Genomic DNA, 27777 nt, shown 5'->3' on the forward strand with positions numbered 1-27777 from the left:
AACAGAAAATTCTCTAGGTCACATACCACGTTCATGTCTAACAAACCAGTTCCCTGTAGAGGATGACAAGCACCTGAAAAATGACATGGTATTGTATATAGGGCATGCATAAGCCATACATCATCCTTCCATGGGTTTTATACCAATTTTCCCATGAGGAATGCAATTAAGTTATAAAAATTGCTATGTATGCAGCTACATATCTCAGGGAAATAAGAGAAATCTCACTCTGTGCTTAAGCTAGTACTAGTCAAGTGTTGGAGGAGGCACTCCATGCACCAATCTGGTTTTGATGCTCACATCATTGGCAAATATATATGAGCTGCTTCACTGGTGCTACAACAGGGGTAACTAGCGTTCTTACCTTCCAAAGCTGTCTTGAGAACACGAGCATCCTGTGATACAAGACGAAACAGATGGGTTTATCTTGTGGAAGGCCAGAAGAAGAAGAAAAATATGACAAACAGGGTCCATATTCTCCTTTAAGAAAGCACTGTGCAGGGGTTTGCACCAAACATGCCAACAGCCTCCAAGAAGCAAATCCTATTAGGTGTAATCTTCCTTGACGCAGAAATAAATCCTGAGGGGGACCCAACCCTAAAGAAGACGTAGTATGGTTCATAGTCTGTGTCAAAGTGCTAAAAATCACTTCCGGGGCCACTCTTGGCATTCATCCTCTAGCTGAGGGGATTCTCACAGACATATTTATTTGGTTGGTAATATGAAGATGGAGCCAAAACCACTTCTGTTGCCAAGCCAAGTAATTAATCAGGCCTAATTACCTTTTTTCTTTTTTTTTTCTTTTTTTATTTCAAGGGATCTGTCTCTGTCTCCTGTATTTTAATGGAATTTATCAAAGCAGAACACCACAGTAAGGGCCAGACTTCACAGCTGGAATTCGTCAGTGCACAGTGCTGTATTGCACAATCCATCCAGCCCCAAACCCTGCCCACAGCACTGTGCAGGGTGTACTCATGGTGAGCATGAAATCTACTCCCCAAACTTAGATGTTGTGCCATGGAAATATAAGTATGGCACCGTTTTCCTCTGAAACAACTCCACCTCTCCCTTCCTCACTAGCTCAGTCCTTACATGTTGGTAATGAAAATAGCAACTCAGCTGTGGCCAGCCTGTGGATTTCTCTGAGAAAAGAGTATCTGGTAGTCAATCTCTTCCACAAATACAAAATTTCAGTGCCATTCTCTGGGTTCCCCTGTAAGATGTTCTGAGTGCCTTTCAGGCACCTTTAAGAGCTCAGTCTAAGTAGTTCTATTAGAAAGCACTTTGGTAACCAACTTTTTTTTTAAAAGCCAAAATAGCAGGTTTTGTTTATTATTTTCAAGGAGTTCTGCATTCTCCTGGGGCCACCTAGTGTGGATGAGCTTCACTACAGCATGCAGAGGAGCGTGCCTTGGAAAGGGGCTGCACCTCACTGCCCATATGTGTGACGCTGGGTCACAAAGCAAGATTAGCCTGAACCTACTTAACCTCTGACCCGTGGGACAAGGATAGAAAAATATTTATAGCGTGATGGCTTAGAGCTATACCTGGCTCTCAGGGTGTGTGCAATAGCACAGCTGCTGTAAACCTACAGAAGACATAGACTTGATTCTGCAGCATTTAAATCGACAGGAGCTTTTATTTCATGGCAAATCAGTGCAATGAACTGTTGGGGAAACTGCTGGGGACTGATGCAGCACTCTGTGACTGTCCCCTGTGTATAAGCAGCAGGCCACGAGTATTGGCCCTGTGGGGCTGTTATTGCTTGCTGTGCCTGGCATCTAACCATAAGCATATGGGATTTTTTAGGGGATATTTTCACTGAAATGTTCCTTATTTGTCCATGGTACAACACCTGATTTTTTCAACAACTACCCTACATTTAAACATGTCGGTGAGCCAGGACTGAAGAAATAACGCTGCTGATCTGTAGCACAGCAGATGCAGTAGCTATAAAACCCCCATCTGGGGACAGGGGTGGCCACTGGGGACATTTCTTGGTGAAGCTGTTGCAGTGAGAGTGGACCCAGAACAGCCCCCATCAGCCAAAGCGGAGACTCCTTATGCACTTTCTGTGTAGCTTAAACAGCAGAGGGAACACCCATCAGCAGGGCTGGCTGGCTAAACTGAGAATGCTGCAAGAGCAACAGTGGCAGTTGCCATGGGAGGATGTGTCCTTCCCAGTTATCCATCAGCCACTGAAGCAGAGGGACTCAGGGACCCCCATGCCCACCCAGCATGGGTGTGGGCCTCTGGGAAGACAAATACCACAGTCAGCATTGCCTTTGGTCTTCTTCTGTAGTCTGTCATGAAAATATTCCCCAATAAAACAATGATATTATTATTTTATAATAATTTTATAATTTTACACTTTAGTATAACTGGCAATAACAGTAGTAAACTACTTATGATGTAGTTAGAAAATAGCTGGGTGTCAGGAGTTTGCCCATGTGTGAGCTGCAGGGCCTTCAGCAGAAGCAAAAGGCAGAAGCAAAAGAAAACAAGTGCCTTGATGGTGTTCAGCTCTAGAGATGATGGGACGCCTTCCTGTGATGGGATAAATGGCTGAAGTCCACCCAGATCATTGACTTGTTCAGTCATCCTGGCCAAGTATTCACAAGGAATAGCCAGATCCACCAGTGCATGGGATTCAAGGGAAATGAGATAGAAAACTACCCACTGAGCTGCACACATGCCCCCAGCGAGGCCACTGGGGTGGGATGGTTTGGCTGTCCCAGCTGTGCTAGAAGGGCAGCAGAAGGGATTCACTCTTGGTCTTTTAAGGCCCAACTTTGTAAAGACCCCTTCCTTACCACCTTCACACTCCTACTCCATGGCACACAGGGAGAGTAATAAAGCATGTAGCAGCTAAGTCTTCAAAAAATCCTTCATGAAAAATGAAGTGTTATTTATTAACAGGTTTATATACAGAGTAAAAACTACTGGTGAGTTTCCCTCCATGTACATCTTTGGGAACAAAACAGGTGTAGAATGCCCAGTGTTCTGGGATGCAGCAAGTAAAATGATATATCCAAGGTTCTCTGTTAGAAATACATTAATTTAAATAAATGTGTTGCTTAAGAGACAAAAAAAAAAAAAAAAGAATTGCAGTTGTTTTCCTTTTCCTGCATGAGAATTCCTCCCAGTCCCACCTATCCTCTACGAGACTGGAAAATGGCTTTTCAAAGAGTGTTGTTAGTACCATGGGGCAATGCTCTGGTTGTTTTCATGCTGATATTTATTTGCTGCTTGAGAGGCCATTTATCTAAATATTTCCAAATTCCAAGTGCATTCAGAAGGTTCACCTGAGAGACTAGTGGTGAATTACTTATCAAAATCAGATGACTTAATGGGTAGCAAATCTACCCACTCTCTAAGGTAGAGAGAGGCAGGGAAGGAAAAGAAAGGACGGGATAAAAAGTAAAGGAAAAAACTCCCCCTGTGTTAACCACAGCCCTTACATTCATGTTCCCTACTGGAGTGGGATTTTGCCTTTTTAATTCAGCCCAGTTTATGCCTGCTTGTAAATTTAATGGTCACTATTGTGACAGCAGATGTCCACTCAGTTCAGCTGCTATTTACATCATGTGGCATCCTGGCCAAAGCCAAAATGCAGAACAAACTGTCTAAAACCCGAGCTGTCAAAATAAATCTCCATAGAGACATTGTCTGCTAATCCATGGGAAGTGGAGTTTAAGAAGCTGCACCAATTGCCAAAGCAAAAGCCAAAAGGACACCCATTGTGTGCTCCATCTTGAAATGACAGGCACACATGGGCCTGTAAGAAATCATGTCTAGGCTAAAGCTTTACAATTAGTCCCTCTGCCAGGGCTTTCAGTGCCAGAAATCCCCACAGGGTAGCACATAAGAGTTGAAGGCTGCAGTTGGGTGATTCAGATACAGGACTGTACAGTGGCAGCCCTGGCTTTTGGGAAATTTGGGCACCGCTCCAAGGCTCACTGCTGCTCTGAGAAGCTCCTTCTCCTGCTCACTGAGGTGTACAACCTTATTTCTCATCCATTTGGACCATTGCTGGCAATTGCTAAATTCTTTATTTATAATCTTGAGTAACAGGAAAATAAAATGGGAAACAACTCTTCTGTTCTGTTTTGTGCAACAGTTTTTTTCTTCTGTTCATGGACTTTAAAGCTGGTGAAGCTCACAGCAATGACTACTAATTAAATATATCCTGAAACTGTACAGGGTTTCCCAGTCAATTCTGACACTGAGGGACTTGGGTGTCAGCTTCTTTGGGACCTTTTTAGTCTTTAGATTTTATTTTACTTTCAAAATCATTCCTCAATGTCCATTCAGTTTTTAAAACATCTTGAAAAATATTTTACTGTCCTTCTTGACACTTTTGAGTTGTTAATTTTTTTTCTCAAATTTATGTCTATGTACACACACACTTTTGTGTCCTATGTTTTTTTATCATTTAAATACTTTTTAGTCTATTCTTTCCAGGCACTTGGAAATAAATGTGAAATTTACCACACTTAATGCAATTATAGCCTTCCAACATGCTTAAATCACACTGTGGTCAGTCTGAACATTGCATTTGTGGAATTTTTATGCATAGGTGGCATTAAAAATATTTGCAAAGACTTTATAATTCAGATCCAATGTTAGCCTTTGTCTGGATCTCCTCACCAGATAATCTCGACACTTTTTAAGATGTTTGGAAAAACATTTTCAAAGCCTCAACGTGTGTTTTTACATTTCGTCTTGTACTTGAACTACTTGCAGGACTGAATTTTAACCATTTTGAGCACATTATTTCATTTATTTTCTGCTCAGTTCCCTCATTTTGATAGCTGTTTTCTAGCAGATCCTATTAAGAAAATGAAATAATAAAAATTTTTAGGTACAGTTCAGAGCTATTTGGATTAATTTTTAAAACATCATTACCTTCTCCTTTAAACTTTATCCTTATTTTTTCAATTTTACACTACTCTGATTTCCAAAATAAGTACTAAATGATACTGTAGAAGGAGGAATTTGTTATATATCACATGTAATGCCCTTCAAGGAGTGGCTCATACTGCTCTCCAAAGTGCTCAGCCCAGGCTGATGGTGCAAACCTCCTTATTTTATTCCTAAGTATTCCTGACGTGATCCAACACTCGTCTGAGAAGAAATTTTAAAATAGTAATAGTAGGGAACATTATACTCAAAGAGATTCCAAACTACGTTGCTTAATGCCAAAATATTTGAAATAGACCCCAAAAAGAAACAAATTGGTCAAAACCTGACACAAAGAGATTATTAATGGAGTAAATATTTCCAAAAGGGAAAACTGAACAGAACAAAGTGTCAACAAATAATAATTAAAAAAAAAAGCTACTGATGCAGTAATTCCAAAAGAGATTCAGATGTTCATTTTGGTTCTTACAGCACATCTTGAGAATTGACTTTGACCAAGAAAGAAATTGTTTGCAGTGATGAATATTCTCCTCACCCTGCTGAAATTAGATGCCCCTACAGCTCTTCTATTACAACAGTAACAGAAAATCCAGTGAGATATTTATCTGTACATGTCTGATACTACTGAAAATCTGACCCAGAGCCTTGAAGTCACATTCAGCAGAAAATCAATCTGCTCAATGCTTTGAAATTACACTCACAGTTTGCAAGCATAGGGTTTCTCCCATGACCCATGCCAAATGACACAGAGCTTGTACCAGTTTCTACCTATTGCCTGTCTTGCATGAATCACCAGTGCAGTAGTTAGGCTTGTTTCGAAGCAGCAGCAGTTGAGATGATAAACTGTGATGCCTCATCTATGAGACAGTGAGAATAACCACAGGAAAGAGAAAAGAAAAATCATGTTTATTCTACTCGGGATCACTATTTATTCAAAGTGCAAAAAATATCCAGTAGAGTCTGTAAAATTGAACACAGCCACGGTGAATGTCACAGGATGATCACTCCATCCTCTCCTCCTCACAAGCAAAGAGCAACAGTGCTGTCCCAGCTGGTGCCTCTTCCACTGCCAACTCACAGACTGTGTCATAGCAGGTGAGAGCTGCTCCTCACCAAGGCTGGAGGCTGCAAATTACCCAGCTCGTGTCTCCAGTCAGCTGAAAAGTAAATACCTCTGGTTCCCAGACAGCTCCTGTAAACTTGACTTACAGGCAAGTCCTTGGGCAGTAGGTCCACTCGGTTCACCACAGGAGAACTTCAGGACAGCCTTGATTCCTCAGGATCTTACCCATCCAGGGCCATGGCAGGGTGATTTCTGCACAGCCCAGTGGCTGCAGATGTGGGCCATCATCAGGCTTACACACAGCACTCCTCGTAACATCACAAAAACTGCCACTGGAAGAATATTTTTCTTCTACCTTGGAGAGAGACTAAAAATGCTCAGAAATGCAACTGTATAAATAAGTAATAAATCTATTACATACCACATATTCCATCAGTTAATTTGTTGTATTAAAATACATAATTTTACAAAACATTATTTGCAAACCCAAAAATCTACATAGTCCAGTGATAGAAGTAGCACGTATTATTTTATACAGGGTGTATACAATAATAATTTACACAAATTCTCCCAATACAAGTTCTTTATCATTAATGTAAGGAATACAGGGACTCTCATCAGAAACTACTGTAATGTATCCCTGTTGAAAGTATTTATGTTGAGATCAAATGACTTGATTTTTCCATCAGGCCAAGAAATCTGCCATAACTGTAGAAGGACTTGCAAAATTCATACAGGGTTCCATTCCAACCCATGAATTTTGTTAATTCCCACTGTACATACAGGTCCAGCATGTGAATGGAGGTCCTTTCAATAAATTTACCAACACACATTTCAAAACAATTCAGAAAGCTTTACCACTTTAAGTTCAACTTTAAGTTGAAGTTACCACTTCAGCTTGGCTAGATCTCTCCCACTCAACATTTGGCAGAACATATATCATTTTCTTCATGAATAATATTTATTACAGAGAGAAAAAAGTGTTATATACATTTCAATGACTGATCAGCTCACCCTGACTATGAAAGTACATTTAGATTAATATTAGACAGGTTTTTTTCAGGGTTCTTGAACTTGTAAAATGTTTGAAACCCACAAGTCTGCCCTGAGCCTCTGCCACCATTGAGTTCATAGTCAGTTATGGCTGATGTGTGCATGGCCAGTGATCCATCACAGCATCACAGTCTCCTGCTCTGCATGGAGCAAGTTATTTGCACGACCAAGTCACAAGTGCCTGGCTGACCATGTGGGTCTTCACTATCAGTTTTGCCAGGAGCACAGGCAGCAATGACAGAGCTGGTTTGGGAGATTTTTGCAAAACTGTCCAGTGTAGGTTTTCCAGCATGATTACAAAGCATTACAACACCACACACGATGTACAAAGTAGGCTATTACATGATTCTTTTAACTAGCACAGCTGATATAAAACATATTCTACTAATTACAGTAAGGTAAAAAATGCCAGCTAGGACCAATACTGAAGGATCTGTGCTGTACTGCTGTTCAATAATATCTTAAGAATAGTGTTTAGGGCAAAAATGCAATCAGAAAATGTTATTATGATTCTTGGGAGTGGATTGGGTTTTGTCTCTTGATTTCTATCTCCTTTGCACATGTCTATGAATTCAGAGTAGAGTTGTTATTATGTTGGACATATTAGAAAAGGTTGCTGTGATCTACTAAGCATCAAACTGCATTTCATGCAAACACAGGGAACATCCAAAGTGAGACTCTCAATCTTCACTTTCATAGATATTTATAGTAGAATTACTAAACACTCCCCCGTTTGTCAACCAAAAGAATATCAAAAGAGCTGGGAATAAAATACCTAGTATGTTGCAGAGCAGGTACTAAACAACACCAAGCAGAACACACTCAGAAATGTTGCTAATGTCCTCACACTTAGTGTGCATGCTTCATTTTACAGGGGAAAAAAAAAATAGTCCAGAAGAACGAGGCCATTATCACAGAAGCTTTTGACTGGGTACAAAACACCAAACCCCAAGTGGTGTAAGCAACATGTTTCTGTAAAGCTTGGGCACCATCTACCCTCTTGCATCCTCTTCCAGAACATGTTGTAGACAGAAGTATTGACAGGCTGGCCTGCAGTGCTGGAGCACAGAGTCATATATACAGCCACATGCTTTCCACCTGGCAAGCTGACAATCATCCTAGCTACTATCAGCAAAAGTATTCATTAGGTTGTCCCTCTATCTTTGGTATCGCTTCCGAGTCCACGCTGGAGCGGGCAGACAGCAGCCTGTTTGACTCATCAGGGGTATGTCTAGTCAAGTATTCCCCTTCCACGCCTTTTGCCTTGGCCCCAGGAGACAGGCTTTCAAAGGTGACATAGGATTCCTGAATTTCCTTGGGTTTTCGCACGAAGCACTTCTTGCAGCGCCTCTTCAGCGCTCCGCAGCAGACCACCAGCGTCAGGGGAACGGCGATGACACAGGCCACGCTGATGACAACCACGTTGATGAGCTTCTGGGTCCCTCCTGCACTGGCAACTTCATCCGTGGAAAATATGATGCATTGCTCCTTCCTGGGGATCAGTCCTTTCACACAGACACACACGATGTATTTGGTCTTTGGCAGCAGCCCATAGACGGTGACCTTGGTCTTCCCCGGCTCCACGTTGATCCGTCGCATGTCCCTCTCTCCAAAGATGGCATAGAGGACACTGAACACCGTCGTGTTCTTTGCCAGAGGTGCTTTCCAGGCCAGGGTGATGCTCTGGTCGGTGTCTCCTATTACCCTGACACTCCTCACCATTCGTTCTGGCTCCTGCTGACCAGTGGGTGGGCTCACCAGCAGGTTTCTGGGGTTGCCGTCTTGTTCCACATCCGAGAGGAGGCCCTCTCCGGTGCCCACTCCAGCCCCCAGGGTAGGCACAGTGGAGGTGGTGATAACATACCTTGCTACTAGTTTGTCATTGTAGGCAGCTGCTTCCATCCCACTCGCCTTCCCATTCCATGTGCCTTTGTTAGAGTTAGGGTCATCTGTGCTTTCGGAGTCTGTGATGATGAGAGAGATGAACGCCTCTGTTGCTCCCAGAAAATTCTTCGCTTTACAGATGTACTCTCCAGAGTCAAGGTAAGAGACTACAGGCAGGCCCAGAATAGACCAGCTCATCCCATCACTGGAAATCTCTTGGTGAACTGCAAGGTAGGAAAAATATTAAATAAATAGTCAATAATAAATAGAATTAATAACATGCTTGTAAAATATTGAAATTCCATCAACCAAATATCTGCTCAATACAGTAGAATCATCATTTCTGTTTGCCACCAAGAATGTTACAAAATCAAAGTAAACCTAAGAACAGGACAGTAACACTAAAATTAGGTTATGTTGGGATTGAAGCTGCTTCAAAATGAATATATGTGTAACATTTGATGGTATTTCCTCCAAACTGATGTACAATTTGAAAACATAACAGAAAAGGTTCTTCCACTTAAAAAAAAAAAGTTTACAAATTCTTATGTAGGTACAATACTTAAAAGAGTGGAAGGAGTAGGCAGTGACATGATCTATTTAAACACTAGATGCAGTCCTCTGAGGCACAGAAAATACAAACAGCAGAGATTTTATTCTAATAACTGCATATGGACTAGTCCAGAGTGTATGAAAAAATAATTGAAAAATAATAACCCTTTTACTGCTAAATTATTGCAGGCTTTTATACAGGCCTGATCACTTACCACTGAATTACATGTACACAACTGAGTGTTGATTTTCTGGCTTGCTTTACCTGGAGGCTAAAACAAGCTTTTGTTGCCTTTTTCTATTTGTGCAGGAAAATAAAAAAGTTAGGATTCTGTAGAAGGGTAAAGAACCTTCTTCATTATTTAAACAGCCTCCTTAGGATGAGCACATGCTACCTCTGCCCTTTCCCACTGCAAGGTGAACCAGGGAGACGTCTGAAAGGCAAAAGTAAGACAGAATGCAAACTTCTCCCAAACCCTCATGGGGTCAGGATCCAGCTTTGGCTGGATCCAGCGCCCCTTCCATTGGCAGTGGAGTACAAGGTAGCAAAAGTTACTTTTTCAGTTTAATTATTTACTAAATGGGCAGATCAGAAAACATGCAGACAGCCTACCTACGGCACTTCCCTGTACATACAGACTGTGGGCTGTTTCTCTCTCCTTTCTGTTCAGAACACTAACATTTCAAACAGTCATGTTACAGCATTGGCACTGAAGCTGCCGTTGTTGAGAAATAATGTATCTTTTCAGCCAACTGTTTATTGAAAGGTGCTAAGGTCTGATTTAATGGGGCACAAAATACATCGTTCTCAGTTGTAGCTCAAAGTAAACTCAACATAGGCTTTCAGGAAACCATTCTGTTTGTTGTTGTTTTTGTTTTTTTTTGGTGTTCTCTTTCAAGTGTAGGAGGGATGTTCACAGCAGGATGGGTAGACATTATCATTATGAGGAGCAGGTCTGCTATATCCTGCACACCATGCACAACAGAGCAATGACTTGTGCAGACCTCAAAAAATTATATTTATTACAAGTAGTTCTACTGCTGTGAAATAAAAATGCTCTCTTCCCTGTTCTGTGCACCAAGGAGCCCTGTAACTCTTGGAAGATCAGACCCCATACTTAGCAATTTATCTGCTGAGTTTAGATCTACTGTGGAAGTCAGGGCCAGGCCTGGAATACAGTATTATTCAGGGAAGGTTGCAGGGATGAAGGTTCAGGTCCTAGGACGAAAAGCTAAGGACAATTGTATTCAATACAGCAAAAGTATCTTCCCTAAATTCCCCACACATTAAAGAACGAACATTGGAATTTTAGCTCCAAACATTCTTGTGAATGCAAATGAAAACATGATCAGTGACAAAACCAGTGGCTGTTTGAAGACTTGCCCCACAAGAGGGGTGGGCACAGAACAGGTACTCAGACCAGGTGGTCAGTGTTTCTCCCACAAAGCTTTTTCCCAAGACACCTTGTCAACCTATCAGAAATTAATGATTTCTTGCAGACATTGCCACTGCAGAATTAGATCCTTCAGCAGTTTAGTGGCTTTTTTGTTTTTTTAATATATTTGCAGCCTTTTCTTTCTCTCTACAGCAGATCTAAATCCCAGTTGAGTCCACATCAGACATCTTTGCTAACAGACATGTTTGCTAACTGATTAACAGTAGCTATTCATTATCTCAAAGATGCACAGAATAATTCAGTAGGAAGCCTTGTCAGTGACTGAATAACTCAGTAACTGAGAACAGCCTCTTGCTACAGTTGGACACATTTCATTTCTTCATCTCCAACAGATTTGCAGAAAACTCCTTGTCTCACCACCACAATTGCTATGAAACAAAACAAAACCAAATTTTTACACGTTATAGTATATATTTATCTGATCATATTTTCATCAACATGTAAGTAATTTTATAATCAATGGAAAATCACATTGTAGTAGTGGATTACACACAGTACTATTGTGAATTACAGTGAATCTTAATCTTGCACCACTTGAACCTAGGAAGGTTCTGTTGTCATAGAAGCTTCCATTTGCTGAACAGTCTGTAGAAAATAAAGGTACAGGTCTCTATCACTCATTCCCTGTGTGAGAAAAGGCTAAACCAAGCCCACCTGTGCCGTTCAGTTGAGCACCGTCAGCTCTCCTCCAGCTGAGCTCAGGGATGGGCACCCCTGTTGTCCCACATCGCAGCAGCACAGTGCTGCCCAGGATGGTCTTCACTTTGGCTACAGACGTGTGTACAACGGGGCTTTGACACTTCCTGAGCTCCACCTGGCTGAAGAACACTCCTGCAAGGCTCCTGGGCGTGAAACATTTCAGCCTGGGCTCAATGAACGCTATGTTAGGAGACTGGAAATTCAGGAAATGGACCATTTCATACAGACTGCAGTCACATACCCAAGGATTGTCTTGCAAGCCTGTCAAAAGAAATCAGAGCACTAAGTCACTCCAACAGCATCTGTTGTTTCTGCCACTTTTATTTCTGTTTTTCAGCAAGACAAACTGTGATAAGCTCCCAAACTGCTCTGCAAGAACTGCCTGTGCTTATGCAGGGGTATGTGGGGTGTGGGGGAGTGATGTCCTGACAGCCCCCCGAGCCTGATGGATCCCATGGTTGCCTGTTAGTAGAATGGAATAAACATGGCTTGCTAAAGTGTCTCAAAATCTGGATCGGAATTATTCATATTATGAAAACATTGCAATTTATGCACCTAAAGAAGCAAAACAAGAAGTTATTAGAAACACAGTTGGTTCCAGGATGAAAAAAACGAGTAAGCATGGGAGAAGGGATGTGAATTTTTTTGGTATGAGGAGACTATGAAGTCTCTTCCTTAGATAGGTCAAGAAATTCTTCTCACTGGACACTATTAAAATATTATCCATATTGTCATGCCTACTTTCATGCCTACAATAGGTGTAGGTGATCCTACTTGACTGTAATAGTTCTCTTCCAGCCCAGTTATTCTAAGTTATCTTCATTATTTTAGTAATCAGCTAAAATGACCTGTTTTTCCTGAAATACTAATTTACATGGGATAAAACAAAAGAACTGTTTTAAGGATTAAATTGAAGAATATTCCTGCTATGGTATATAAAAGAATATAAATAAACAATAACTATATTAGGAATATACACACAGAAAGGGGTCTATTGAAGAGCATACTCCTGTTTCAGAGTCCCAGAATGTTTCTCCTTTTGTTTTCATTCTGCTATCCCAGTTCACAGCTATTGAACTCAAATTCTGAAAAAAAATGAGACATTACTCTATGAAAAATGGACCTGTGAAGACAGTACTGAAAAAGCAAATTTGGAACTAGAGCAATGCATATCCATGAACAGAAGTTGCTGCATTCTTATTAAATCTGTGTCATCCTACTTACAAATATTCCCATCCAGCTGTTCTGTGGTCAGTTTGTGGTCTCTAATGGTTTTAGCTAGCAGAATTGGCACTAGGGACATTTATACCATCTAACCCAGGCACACATTTGAAGCCTAAGCCAGGAGCATGGCTCCCAGGCCTCCTGCCTGCCACAGGAGTCAGCTCTGCTTCCTCTAAGGGGGCTCCACCTCCTCTTTTCCACAGGCAGCCCAAGGACATGCCCTGGGGCTGGCACCTGCCTCAACGTAAAGAGTACTAACATTTCCTCCATTCCTGGTGGGAGGAAATGACAGCTGCCCACCCTACAGTGCCCACCCTCCCTGGGCCCTGGAGCCCTGCAGCACGAGTCATGCAAGCACAGGCTTTCCAGCCAGAACCTAATTTTGACACACACACAGACGGTGCACCACAAGGCTCCACGAGCATCAAGGGGGTGTTTGAATTTGCTACAGTCAACAGAGACACAATGCTGATCAAAAGCCCCCAAGGTCTCAAACAAAGTGTTTTAAAGATGCTGCTGGAAAATTTCTTCTGAGATAATTCCACATCATCCTCCCTGAGCTCGGAAGAGGATGTGAAAGTGATGGGTCTTGGCAGGAGGTCAATTCTTATAAATCAATGCATGAAAATGAAGAGGACTAAATAAAGAAAGAAAGTACAGCTTGATTCTGTTGGTTTATGGTATTTTTGCTAGCATACTTCTTTGCAGCTTATTTCTGACCTCATGCACTAGATACCAATGTATCCCAGATTACCTGGCAGGTGCACCAGCTCCAGCTGATGCTGCAGCACCCCCAAAGCCCCAAAGTGAGCTCTTTGCATCCCTGCACAGCACACTTCCATGGGCTCACGTGGGCAACCCTCATGTGGAACAGCTTGCACCCTTGGCACAGACTTTTAGCCAGCAACTTACCACAGGAGCTACATCTTGATGTAGTCTACAAACAAGGGCTCTGAAGAGAAGTCCCAGTGATGCACTGCAGACAAAGGATGGATTTGGCTGACTCTTTATTATTCATGACTTTTTATGCCTCCATTAGAAGCAGTCATGAGCAGAGTGAAACAGAAACAAGCAGCTGTGTTCTCCCATTCTGCTCCTGTGAGGGACATGCATTTTATCTACCTGGTCCCTCTGAGTATCAGTAGGACAGTACCTAGAAGCTGGAGTGTCTATACATTACTGCATTAATTTTAGTATTATAGGCATTTGCCTACATGAATATTTTAGGATCCTGGCACACTCAACCTTTGCACAGCTGGATATGTAAACACTCAGGTTGGCCAGAGCATCAAGGCACGATCTGTTCTTCTCAATAAAACACTTTACTACTCTATATTGAATGGAATAACATTTTTACATGTAACTTGATGCTAAAAAAATTAAAAAAGTATGATCTAGGCAGTGTCTTGCCATGAATGAAATGGGCAATCCCAAACTGCCAACTTTGGTTTAAAGAACTTGTTACTGCATCTGGCAAAACAGTACAATGAAACACCTGCTCCTCTCCTGATGCTAATGAAACCTTAAACAACATCTGTAAAGGACACTAAAAGTTTTATAGGTGGCATTTTGTATCTTTTTTTTAAGTCTTGTATCTCTTTCCACTGCAATCCTTTTTAAAAAACTTTACTCTCCTAAATTTATCCAGGGAACAAAGAGCAGCAGGTACTTGCCAGAGCAAGAGGAAACTTGCAATGTCTCTGATGAGATTATCAGCAAGTGCCTGAACTCACATCCACGCTGTAGAGGCAGTATACACAGATGCACACAGCCCCCAGACCAAACACACTCAGTGGAGCTGGATCAGCTCAAGGCAAGTGAAAACAGCAGATGGCAACAACTCTGAAACATCATCAACCTACCGTGGATTTGAATCAGCACTCAAATGTTGAAAGACTAAGTAGTAATCCCCTGAACTAATAAATGTGCTGAAATCTCACTTGGGGATACTGCAACTGAGAGTCAGCTGACACAAAAATAGACAATTGCCCCAAAGCCATACTTCTGAGGAGCCCAGCATTGACAAAGATACAAAGATTCAAGCCAATAATCAAATATATGGTGTAATACGCTGGGTTTGATGAGCCTGAGGTGAATTTGTTAACATGTAAATGAATTTATGCACTTGATATGGGGTATTAAATTGAATATATACAATGGCAATGTACTTGCTACGGTAACACAGTGGGTGAAAATGCTGCAATAAGATGAGAAACTCTTGCCATTCGTGCCCCCTGCAAAATGACAGGCACTTCTCTTACCTAGGATGATCTTGGAGTTATCATTGGGGAAGTAAGGAACAGCCTGGAGGTTTGCCCAGGTGGCAATAAGAGCCTGAGGAAGAGTCATCAGCTTATTGCTAGACAGATCCAGGTATGTGATATTCTTGATGTAACGAGCAGCATCTGGAGGGACTGAGGTAAGTTCGTTGTTGTGCAAATCCAGAAGCCTTAGCTGTGGCATGCCAGCCAGGGCTTCCCAGGGGAAAGCTATTAAATTGTTCCCATCCAGCCTTAGCTCCTGTAGACGATGAAGACCCTTGAAGGTGATCCCGCTGAGGCTGGCCAGGGAGTTATAGGGCATCCAGAGGTACTCCAGGTTGTGAAGTAGGTGGAAAGCCTCTCCTGGCACCCTGCGAATGGCTGTCTTTTCTATCCGAAGCTTGATTGTATCTACGGGGATGTTCACAGGAGGGAGGGTCATCTCTGGGTCATTACACAGCACTGTCCTGGTGGGGAAAGACAAACAAAGGTGTGGCTTTCTTTTATTTTGAAAAGGTTTTGAAACTTTCTCTCAATGCAAGATTTTGGTCTGCTTTTGTTTTTTCACAAGATTTCTTCTTGTCATTTCTTACTGATCTCTACATCATCACCATAAGGACATCAACATTCATATGCACCTTCTCACTGCAGAGATTGCAGCACCGTGCTACTTCTGGGGTGATGTGAGTCTGGCCCATACAGTGTTCCTGCTGTTTTTTGCTTTCAGGTTTTTTTAGAGTACTTCTGAGAGACAGTAGTGACAACATTGATGCACAACAGAGGATTCTAGTGCAAGTTAAAACAAAATGATCCAAAAATTGAACAATAAAAGCCATATAAAAAGAAGCCTTACTGACGTGTCGGAGGATAAGAAGTTATATAGGTTAAATATGACACAGGACCTTTGATTTGAAAAATGAAGATAAGAAAGTCAGCTAACAGCTCACTGGAAATGCACTAGAGCAAGCTCTGCTTTACTGTGAAGTAACCTGGAAGGTGTGTAGAGGTGGTAGCAGTCACTGCACCACAGGCATGTATAGTTATGAAAGTGAAAGCACAGAAAATTAACTCTTTGGAAAATGCTACACTGAAAGCAAGGCAGATTTATGTGTTTTAATCATTCTTCCCATTCCTAGTCTCTGGCAGTCAAAGTATGAAAAGTCTGCTGCATTTTTGCAGCCTTCATACAAAAAAATTGTGACTTGGGATTGTAGATAGCCATGAGAAATGAAGGGAGACAAAAAAGGTCTCTCAGACCAAACTGCATTTTAGTTTGCCTATCAGCAGGTAGAGGAAGGCAAATTCTTAACAAAATACAAAGCCACCTGCAAAAGATAACAAGTAAAATAGTCATGTTCCACTCCACATGCTAAACAAGATACTGCAAGAAATGTAATGTGATCAGTCAAGTAACATTTTCTTATCACACTGCCTCTATAAACAGAATATTGCAAAGCTGCCAAAACCAGATTGGTTTTGGCTGAAAGCAATTATTCCTCTAGTATCAACAAAAACATAGAACAACACTGAACTGCTCATGCAAACCTCCCAGAGTTAAATGCTATTTGAGCCTACAGTTAAATTGTTAATTTATAATTAAAACACAGTACCTTACTCTCATTGTGGCATTAAATCCTGCCCACTCTCAGCTGAAAATTGAGATTTTGAGGACGAGAAAAATCTATCAAATAAGAAAAATCCAGAAAACCTCTTTCAATAAAACATTTTTTGTGTGTGTAGTCATGACATAAAATGTTTGCTAACAGAAACACCATGGCAGTAAAGCAGGGTGCTTCTCATAGTGTCCTTAAACTATGTCAGTGAGCACTAAACATCTAATCTATGGGATAATCTCCTTCTGCTAGTGAGAAATATGATTCATAACGCAGGAAAAAAAGGTGACATTATGCTCCTTAAGGGACTAATGGATATTTGCATTATTATGTATCTTACTAAAATGCACAACAGCTTTTTCCAGTCACTGCAAGGAAATTCCCCTGGGAACTGTGACATTTATGAAGCAATAATTGGCTGTCATGCTATTGCTCTCCCTTCTAACAATTGCAGACTACTTGTGTCTCTACCATGCTTCTTACTGGCAAAGTTTATGGTACTAAATCTATAGCACTAAAAAAGAGATAAGAAAGTAGATCTATTTCATGAGGATCCAAAATATTTAATGTCAATACTGTGTTCTTGTCTAGAAAAAATTTATTCCAAAGGATTTTGCAAATAATGTATCTCTGTCAAAAACCTCCTCTACTGTGACCTGCACCTTACAAAAATGTAGCCTCTATTCCATTGTCAGACAATTACTTTGTGATTACACTTCAGAAGGGTTATAAAAAACAGTCCTCCAGAGAAATGTACATAGTATGACATTGCATTCAAAAATGGAGGTCCTTCTGGTCTTGTCTTCTTTTTTAATTGAAAGCTTCCAGTCTGAGAATTAACTTCTTTTATTTTTATGACTATTGTCTATTTTTTTTGTTCATTCTCATCTACAGTCTATTGCTTTGCCTAAAATCTCCAGCTGAAGGATTTTTTTAAGTGAATCGAATTGCCGCTTTTGTTACCACAACATAAATCAAATCTAATCACACTTTAGCAACAAATCAGCAGAGCAGAATAAGACTTCTTAAAACTAGAATTTTCAGCACAAAGGTAAAAAAAGCCAAAATGTTTAAATTTCATTCCCTTTTTGCCATTGCACCAGCAGTAATTATGTCACTTCTCACAGAGATGCCGAAACGCTTTCTCTGAAATCAGCTTACTGCGTTTTCAGAAGCTAATCCTCTGCAAATATAGCTAGAGCACACGGCGACTGGAAAAAATAATGGACACAAAGTCTGGACACAATATTTTCTCTCCCAAGCCTCCTTACAAAGGAGAGGAAACGAAACCCCCGGCACCCCGAGAACGAGCGGCAGCCCCCGAGGAGAGTCCCGGCATACCTGGCTTTGGTCCCTTCACTGAGGCTGTGGAAGGCGCAGCTGCACTGGGATGGGCACGAGCCACTCGCCCCTGGCAGCCCCCCGAGCGTGAGGCAACACAGCAGACTCACCACGATCCACATGGCTACCTGAGCATGGAAGGACACCTGGGCTCTACACAACGTGGAGGGCTTCGCCTATTGTTTTATCCATTGACTGGTCACATCTTGTTAACTCCCTTTTGTTTTCAGCCACACTGTGATCTTCCAGCCCTCGCTGAGTCCATCAGATAAAAAAGGATAGGCAGGGATTAAGGATGGGGACTTGAGTTATTTTCATGAAGGTGCTTATTGCTTCCTGGAACAGTACTAACGGCATTTCTTCCTTCAGGGAGCCCCTTCAAAACACCCTCCTCAGGAAATTTGTGGCTCTTGTGCAAGGAAAAACAAACATACTTTCTGGGGTAAGGTAACTGTTATCTGACCAGGAATTAGCAGTCATTTACTTCCTCATGGGGATATTGGGAAGATTTAAGACAGTTATTTGTATTAATGGAATGTAAGCCTCCTATATAAGAATACTAATATATATATATATAGCAATGCTATTAAAAGGCCTTATTTTCTTTTAAAAACTCCTATTTTGATCAAGCAATTATTGAACTGTCGGCAACATGCCTGATATCGATAAACAGTTAATAACCTAGTAAATATGCACATATTTCAGTTTATATCAGGACTAGCACATGCTCTGACTTGCTGACAAAGTAAAGGTCAGATAAGGGACCAATTTTTGCTACTTGATAAGGGAGTAGAATCCTATTCATACTAACAAAAGACATCTCATGTTTATAATGACTATTATTTTCCAATGAGCGTGAAAGTATATAAATTACTTATACCACAAATGCACAATACTCTTACGAAAGTAAAATGCTCAAATGCTTTGGAGAAACTGATAGATAATTGCTTTCAGCCTGATCAGATTGCTACCCCCCGCTTCCCAGACATACTGCATTATAGCTTTGGCAAGAAAATCAACCCCTGTGCCAGACACAAAACAGAAAACACAAGTTAAAAGTTAACAGAAATGAAGAGGGACTGAATGGAGCTGAAGAGCTAGTGATAAAGCACTAACCACTACTCCTGCAGAGATGCTTTAGAGAGATATTTCTCTTCCAGTTCTGGAGCTCAGGAAAGCTTCAGTGCCAGCAAGTGTTACAGGAGGGAGTCTCAGATGCCCCACTCCAGCCTAAAACATGAGCAACTCTACTAAAATCCTGGATCTGGCCATCTGCTTCCCCCATAGAAATGGGAGTGTGGGATAAAATGTGGCTGATTGAGGCAGAAGCCATCCAGCATCGTGTTTGTTGGTCTTTCAGCATCAGTCACCAGCTTTCCTTTTCCTTACCAAAGGTCAAAGAAGAAGGGAAAGAAATTACAACAACAAAGATTTCTCTAAACATTAGGTTTTCTTGGATCTTAATTATAGTCATATTGATCAGAGAAAAAGTGCCCATCCCACTCTCTTCTGTCAGTGTTTGAAGTTGCTGCAGCTCTTCTGTCCACCTCTTGCAGATATCCATCTCAATTCAGATTTCGCTAGCAGAGAACTACAGTTCTGTACCATTTTAATAGCCTGGTTGTATCTACAGCTGCCCCTCTGCAGAGATGCATGTTAGAATGAAATCAAATGAACTGCCATAAAACCGAGGAAGAAATATGAACAATCTGGTACAAAAGGTATTTTGGAGGTTAGAAGAAAAGATGGGGGAAAAAATTGAAATAAAACATTAAATAAATAGATAAATAAATAAATAAGGACAAAAAGCCCTCCACCACAGACCATTCAACATGTAAAGGCTCCAACCGAAAGTGCTATGAGAGACAGACACATTTGGAAGAGCTGTTATGGATGTTACTCCTTAAAACTCAAACTTCTTCCAGGTTTGTGCAGCTATGTCAGGTCCCTGACAAAAGACCAGCAAGGTGGAAAGGATGTTCTAAAATAAGCTTAATACAGGCAACTTCAGTTGCCAGTTGCTGAAGCTGGTCTCTTTTCATGTTGGCAACAGAGGCAATTAAGGGTGCCCAGTTCTCCAGCAAAGCTAAGTGCAGAAGGCTACGTGGTGTTACTACTCTCACATCTCCTCTGCTTCCCTACTGCCTCCTGTTCTCCTGTCCAGGCTGAGGATCCACCTCTGCAAGGAGGATCCTTATAGGATGTACTGGCTGAGGTAGCTCCAGCCCCTCTTCACCTCTCTTTTCCAGCATTCCTCCTTGTTGCCAACCTGTTGATTTTGCTTCTCCTTTCAAAAACATAATCAGAAGTTACCAGTCAGAAGTGCAGCAGTAACACACAAACCCACTGAAGTTTAACAAGCATGCTCCAGCAACGTTGTTCCTAACAAAGATTGCTCACCAGGATTTCTGCAGCATTGCTGTTCTCATGCAGAATTCATCCTGTGTTCTTCAGCAGAATGAAATTAAACTGGCAATTTTTCAATAATTCTGGGTAATGAACTCCCAGACTTTCGAGGTAATCTAGATGTGGTTTGGGGCTAACAATTAAACAGACATTTTATGGTGCCATAGTTTCACATAAGCTTGTTTCACAAGTTACTCCGATAATTAATTAAGGCTTGTAGCAATCACTTATAGAGAGGATGGCCCAAAGGATTACTTTTCACCCTGCTATTTTCACATTCTACTTTTACTGTCGTTCAAAGCAAAATTCAAGTGTCTCATTATTTATTTCTGACGAGATGAGAACATGATGCAGTGCTGCTCATTAAAGATCCCCAGTCATTCTCTCATTGACTTCCATTAGGTCCCATTTCTAGATTTAATGATTTTTCAGTTCCCTTAATAATCTCCGAGCTGAGACCAAGCTTATCGGGTTTTTTAGTGTGCTCATTGGTCAACTTGCCTTGCTGCCCAGACTCTGCCTCAGCTCAATACTCTCAACAGTGACTGAAACATCTGAAGTTAAATTCTAATTGAAAAAGCAATTCAACATAATTAACCTCTTGCCTCTATTTTTTTTTTCCAATGCATCTGATAAAGTGGTTTCCCTCCATTGGATCTCTGGAATAATAAACTTGTAGAAAGTAGCCAGTAACTGTATGGTAAGGTTTGCTTTCATGAACCTCGATTTTGCCTCACTAATGAAACATTTAAGTTACAACTAAATGCCAGGAGCAGTAGAAGTAAACTTAATTTGTAAATCAACAGCAATCAATAAAGCATGCCTTAGCAGCAGCTAATACCCTGCACTTTGTCAAGAAAGCTGCTATTTAGTTAACATGACAGACTCACTTCTGAACGAGAAAGACCTGGAGGTAGGCTGAGAGATTAATAAAACAAGAAAAGAAGTAACATTCAGGTTTCTCATCTTGGAGTGTATTCACAAGTGTGTCTCTGAAAGAAGGAAAAGAGAGGGGAAAGGACCAGTCAACTAACAACCCAGTTATGTTTTATCAGCACTAACATGTTTGAGTTTTTCCTCCCCTCTGACTATATTATCTTATAATCCTTCATTGATACATCACCACTACATGGTGCAAATGATGTGTTAGGCAAGAAGCCACAGATACACCCCTGTTAGGCTTGATCTGAATGGTCAAGAGAGGGGGACTGCCCTCAACCTGAGGAAACTCAACAAGAGGTTCATCAGTGGGTGAGGAAAGCAGCTCAGGTAGATGAAAGACAGAAAACTGGAAGCAAAATCTGGCCACTGTGTTCAACGGACTATGAATTCACTTTTACACACAATTCTGTTTTTTCCTGAAGCACTGATTGCAGTGCAACAGCTTTCTAGATTTTCATGGTATTTCTAAGGCTTAGGTGTATTACCTCTTCCCAACTATTGAACAGTTACTCACACATTATGCTATTTAATGTAAAATGAACACTCATTAGATAATTTCCTTGTAAGTGCAGGTGATATTCGAGATTGTAAAATCAATATCAACTTTTGCAGTGCAGAGTAAAAACAATTTTTTTCATGATAGGTAGTTCCATTCCATAATGAAACTAGTGGGAGTTAGGCTCTCCACTTACAATTCTGCACTCCAAATCATACAAATTGTGCTCCTTGCTACTTACCTAGGAAGGGAAGTAAACAGTTTCTTCTCTGCACCAAACTAAAAATATCAGTTGGAGGAAAAAACATACAAAGAAGCAGTCAGCAAGTGTCATTCATCTGAAGTGTAAGAATTTGTTTTGCATTCTCCTAGAATAACCAGATCCTCTATTTATATTTTTGGTGTAAGTAAATACAAAGCAAATGGGGTCAAGCTCTACTGTCAGCAAAGTTCAGCACATGGCAATCTTTCTTATCTTTCCTTGGTGGGGTATAATTCAGAGAAAAAAATTTGCTTTGTGTTTAATAAGATTAAATTAATTATTTGGCATAGTTTCCATTTTTCCTTATACAGATTTTTAAAGTCAGAAATGTTTTATCAGAAGATTCTACTTACGAGCTCAAAAGCAAAGCCTGAGTGGCAAACTCAATATGCTCACCTAAGTCACTCATTTTTAATCTGGCAGTTGGACAGAATTTATTTTTACTTCTTTTCCCCATATGAAAATAGAAAAATATGGCATAAAGCAAATCAAACAGCATATTTTAGCATAAATGAAAAGTATAAAATACCTTATTATCATGATTTTTGTCTGAAAGGTTTTATTAGCAGGCAACACGGGCCAGACACTAAATCAATTTGATTAGGTAAATGCATCTCCAAGAAGCTTCTTGTACAGTGGAAAATCCTTCCCACTGATGCAAGTGGAGAGCACGTTGATACATTACGTCATTCTAAATTGGATCTTGCACTTAATGCTGATGAAGGCAGCTCCCCAGACCTATAGGGCCAAAGCCATTAATAGACCTCTAGACATGCTGAAAAAATACAACAAGCCCAAACAGGTTTTGGCATGGAACATTAGAAGTCTATCAGTGGTATTTCTTTTCTGCACACATTTACCTTAGCATAGATTTACAGAACCACAGCTCTTCTACTCTTCTCCAAAGGCCCCACAGCGACAGGCAAATTCCACTGAGATTGGACATACAGGACCCCAGAGCAAAATTCTCTGGGACAAACTCCCAGTACACTCCTTTTCAGAGGGAAATCAGAAGACAAACTAATTATCTCTCTTAAAAGCCCTCTGCAAACCCATCTTTGAGGCTTAGTCTTGAGCACCAATGAGAGAGTGAATTCGTGTTGCCCTCTAGACAGGAGCTGGAAAAACCTTCCACCCACAAAAAATAAATGTACATTAAATATGCGTAATTCCATGTCAGTAAATATTTTAACTACCATAAAAACATCCTCCAAGGTAATGTCAAAAAAAAAACAAACACAAACATGAAAACCACAACTGAGTTGCACAGTAAATCTTTTTGAGAATACTGATGCTTCTGACTAGTTTTGTTACACACATAAGAAGGCCTTTAAAGCTCAAAACAAGTATCACCCATACATGCCACAGTTATCTGTCTGTGAGCTTTCTGCTATGCCAGCTCTCTTGACATTACAGCTGCTAGCAGAGAGAAGAAGAAAAGGAGGGAAAGAGAAGCATTGCAACAAATCCTCACTGCTGGAATGTACAGCTTGCAAAGTGCTGACTATTTCACACTTTTACTCAAACAGTGCCCAGGAGCTCTAGTAAGGCACAGGCACCCTGAAAGTTTTTATCAAAGACCAACACCTGTGTGTCTAATGGAGCACAGCCAAAGAAGACATGACACAAAGATTAGGGAAAGAAACAGATAAACAAATCAAGTGTATCATTGACTTGTACATATATATAAATAAAACATCTAGATGTAAAGTTTAAACTATCATGAATAGAAAAATTAATATATATGCTCTGCTAGTCATAAGCTATTGACTGATTTCTGATCAGAATAGTAGCTAACAGGGAATTTTTACAAGTCTTCTGAAGAAGGAAAGCAAACACAAAGTAAGACTGGAGAAGTAGTTATGTGTCTGTACACACATGCACACACCCACAGTTACCTAAACATACACCTAGAGCAGCATAAATGTCTGTCTGGCAGCATCATTTTCACAGCAAAAAGTACTACTCTTCTCTGAAATGCCTCAGTCACATGCCACAGTCCACATACACATAGTCCATTTTCATGGTTGGACATACCACAGTCATATCTGAAATATGTATTTTAAATTACAAAAAATTTCTTAGGTTTATATTCCTGGCCCCTCGTCTCTATTGTACCTTCATTCCCTAATTTCCAGTAAGCTTCCCTCAGTTCAACAAAATCAGCTAACTTTGGGCTTAGCATCCTCAGCTGGATGACAGAGGGGTTCATGCAGTAATATTGCTGACTGCAACAACCTTTTCTGATTTGGACCTTAATAGTATTAGTCTAATCCCTGCAGAGTCACCTCTGCTTAGGAAACAGTGATTGTTTTATTTTGTTTCCTCAGGTATGCAAGAGCTTCCATCACTGTTTATCTGGCTCCTGAATGCAGATGGAGCACAATGTTTTACACAGCAACCCTCTGCCCTCTTTCCAGTCTGACAATCACCAGCTTTCCTACTCTGATTTACCTGTCTACAACCTTGAGATTTTGCAGCCCAAGTATATGCCCCTGTGGTAGTTCTAGGAAACTTCTGGAAAGCTGCAAGTCTTACACACAGGGACCAAGAAAAATTGGGGGAAAAAAAAAAAAAAAGAAGAAAACAGAAGAAAGAAGAAAAGGTAGAAAGAAAGGGAAAAGGAAAGCTTTTTCCTTGTGTATTTATTTTCTTGATGTTACTTTTCTCAGAGCAAAAAGTTTCTCTCAGTCTATTGTCTTCAGTGATACAATGTATGTACATATATGCATGTGGTGGGGTCATAATTACATCGCCTGTGCAATTATTCTTATTTTTATCCTGATTGTTCTTGGACTAAATGCTTTATTATATACATTTTGGTTTCAAACATGATTATTTTTGAAATGTGAGAGGAGGAGTTTGGAGAGGTAATAGCAGAAAATCAGAGCATGCCTCAGGTAGCCTCTCACCCCCACAACTGTCCACAGGAGGCAAAAAAGAAAAGTGCCATGCTTTGGTCTTTCTGTTTTGCTTTATGGGCCATTCTTCATATGTTCAACCCTTGAAGAGATATATCTCACTGGCCTAAATTTGATGACCTATCCTTACGAAGATAAGAGTGAGAAAAAAACCTGGGAGGATGAGGGAAGACTACAATGATCAGGAGCTTCCTCTAAGCGCTGACTCGTGTGTCCCATCTGCCTGCAGGCACAGTAATATTAAACTCATGCACGCCCATCTTCTGAGAAACTCAGTTTACTTCAGAGGATCTTTGCTAGGGCAAAAGCAGGCCTGCAGTCCCACTTGGCCCAGAATAACCCTGGGGAATGCTGATGCTCCAAGGGCAGCAGCAGGAGGTAGCACTTGAGCTGCAGCCTGCAGGAAATGTATAAGGAGATGAAGTTTTGGTGACAGCTGTCCCTAAGGAATTCCCACAGAAGCAAGGGGGTGTGCAAGGTCCTTGGAAGATCCTGTCATCTAAGGAGAGTTTAATCACCTGTCATAAAGCCATTAAGCTTTTCTAACAATACATTGGGAAAAAAAACCCAACCAAGCTTCTCATTTTCTTGACAATTTGCTCCTCAGTGCCTACATTTTACCCTCAACAATTCTAGGCATTTTTACCTTATTAAGTAAATGTATCCACTAAATTTTTTTAATTATTGTTTGCATTTGCTTCAATGTCTTACAAAAAGTGATTGACAGGTTACTTTATTTTGCTGAAGGACCATAAGCAAAATGATTTCTTTCCTGTGCATTCTGTCTTATTCCAACATGGTAGATTACCTATAAGATGCCCCTGTAACACACAGCTCACATTTTTGTCTGTCTTAAAGGCAATCTTCTGATCAAGACTCTACTTTATGGTGAGATTCTGACTACCAAATATTCTATTTAGAGATTGATTGGGTTTTTTTTTACTGTAAAAAATTAAAAATTAGCAAAACTGAAGTAACTGAAAACTGAAAAAGAGAGCCTGGAACTATAATTTGGAAATGGCTCATCATGAACACTCCTCCCCTCCTTCATTAGCTAACTACAAAGCAAACAATAATTCAGCAACATTCTCACATCAGAGATGACAACAAAAGTACAACTGAAGGTTTTGCCTTCATCGTGGTTAATTCTGTTTTGTGAGATAAAATAATGTGGGTTTTAAAAGTTTCATTATTATAAAAGGCAATTCAGCCTAAAGAAATTGCTTATTAACTGAGCTCAAAGGATTGGATAACAGAGGCTAAAACAATTAGGCAATCCTTAAAAAAACAGTAACATTTTATGGAAATGGGGGGGAAAGCCCTGGTTAATTCACAGGTGTGGTTTACAAATAATTCCCTTGATTGTCCCTGAAGCGCACTAAAAAGTGCACTTGGATAACACAAGAGGCCTTGATACATCTATTGTAAACAATGTTTATTTGATCAGGTTCCCACAGGAGCCCTCAGGAGAAGAAAGAAGCCTAAAGCAGAGAGGAGCAGGCAATGACTGTGGTTAACCTCAAGCTTTGAAAGAAGTGGAAAGCCACAAATCTTTTACATTCTCATACCAACAACTGGGTTGCTCCTTAATATGGTCACCTGAAAGGTAAGCATCACTCTGAAGTCGTCTTTGGGCTTTCTCAAGTCAGTGAAGAGGAAGATGTGTCTCTAGAGCACAGTTTGTCCTGCCCTAAGATGATGCTTGGGAGCTGCGCACTCCTTGCAACAACAATAAAGAAAAAGCCTAGATAATTAGCACATTTGGGTTTTATATGGGAAAAATTTAGATGTGATTAATCCCTCCCTAAATAAACACAGATCTTATACTGAAGTTGAGGAAAGCTACACTAAATTCAGACTTAATTAATGTTTATGAGGGAAGTATCAGCAGAAAGTTTGGGGAACTCCTGATGCAGAGACATTGGTAGAAGACCACTAAGACAAGCGAGATATACGATACCACAGTGAGAGAAAAAACGAGGTGCTTTTGTCATACATGGTCCACAAGTTCATTTGCATATGTGATCAGTAGCACAGACTCATTGAGGAATATTTCAGAGAGTACCACATATCTTTACAAGAGCAATAGTAAACAGACTTGCACACCAGGAGAGCTGGTGTGCAAATCCCCCTGTAATACAACTAAAACCTCACTTGAAAGCCCCCCGTGAGTTTCTTTCGAGAATTGGGTACTGGTCTTTGAACTGAAAGAGTTATTATTCTGCAGTGGGAAGGCCTCAACCCCAAGAGGGAAATACCCTAACAATGTTAGGTCTATCCTGTATTCTGTAGGACTGCCTTCCCCTCCAAAGTCCTGAAATACATCACTGTTCAGCAGAGAGATAGCATATCTATATGACCCCAAAACTAGTAGGCTAGCTGAAAGCAAAACATATTTATAGGTGTCTAAAAAGCATTTTGAGAGACAGGTAACAGATCAAGGCAAAAATTCTACATATTTGATAACAATCATGTTTGGTACATCCAGCAAAGAAGTCTAGGATGCAATTAATGTTCTAGTAACTTTACTAATTTTCTAGCCTGGGTGGATTCCCATATATTTATCAAATATGTATTCAATTTAGTATGACTTAAGCTACCTGCCTCTGCAGAGGTAACTCAAACAGTAAAGGTGATGCCTCTCAGCTCTACAGCAAGTTTTGACTCTCTAAAGACTGAA

At 40.6% G+C, this 27777-nt stretch overlaps 1 protein-coding gene across 1 annotated transcript; it reads right to left on the bottom strand.

Annotated features, from left to right (window-relative positions):
- Positions 1-6985: 6985 nt before the first annotated feature.
- Positions 6986-18242, bottom strand: LRIT1 (leucine rich repeat, Ig-like and transmembrane domains 1). Its single transcript, XM_051799835.1, has 4 exons — positions 18071-18242; positions 15117-15583; positions 11587-11892; positions 6986-9147 (listed from the first exon to the last, which is right to left on the bottom strand). The coding sequence occupies exons 1-4, from the start codon at positions 18190-18192 to the stop codon at positions 8168-8170; spliced, it is 1875 nt and encodes a 624-aa protein (XP_051655795.1). The 5' UTR covers positions 18193-18242; the 3' UTR covers positions 6986-8167.
- Positions 18243-27777: the final 9535 nt, after the last annotated feature.

This window comes from Manacus candei, unplaced genomic scaffold (assembly GCF_025592945.1).
Source record: "Manacus candei isolate 608988 ecotype Guabito, Panama unplaced genomic scaffold, ASM2559294v1 h1tg000050l, whole genome shotgun sequence".
Taxonomy (NCBI): domain Eukaryota; kingdom Metazoa; phylum Chordata; class Aves; order Passeriformes; family Pipridae; genus Manacus; species Manacus candei.

Coding starts and splice junctions, on each gene's coding strand:
- LRIT1 (XM_051799835.1), bottom strand. CDS start 18,192: ATGTGGATCGTGGTGAGTCTGCTGTGTTGCCTCACGCTCGGGGGGCTG. Junction 15,584..18,070: donor AGTGAAGGGACCAAAGCCAG/GTATGCCGGGAC, acceptor TTTCCCCACCAG/GACAGTGCTGTGTAATGACC. Junction 11,893..15,116: donor TAACTCCAAGATCATCCTAG/GTAAGAGAAGTG, acceptor TTCTTTTGACAG/GCTTGCAAGACAATCCTTGG.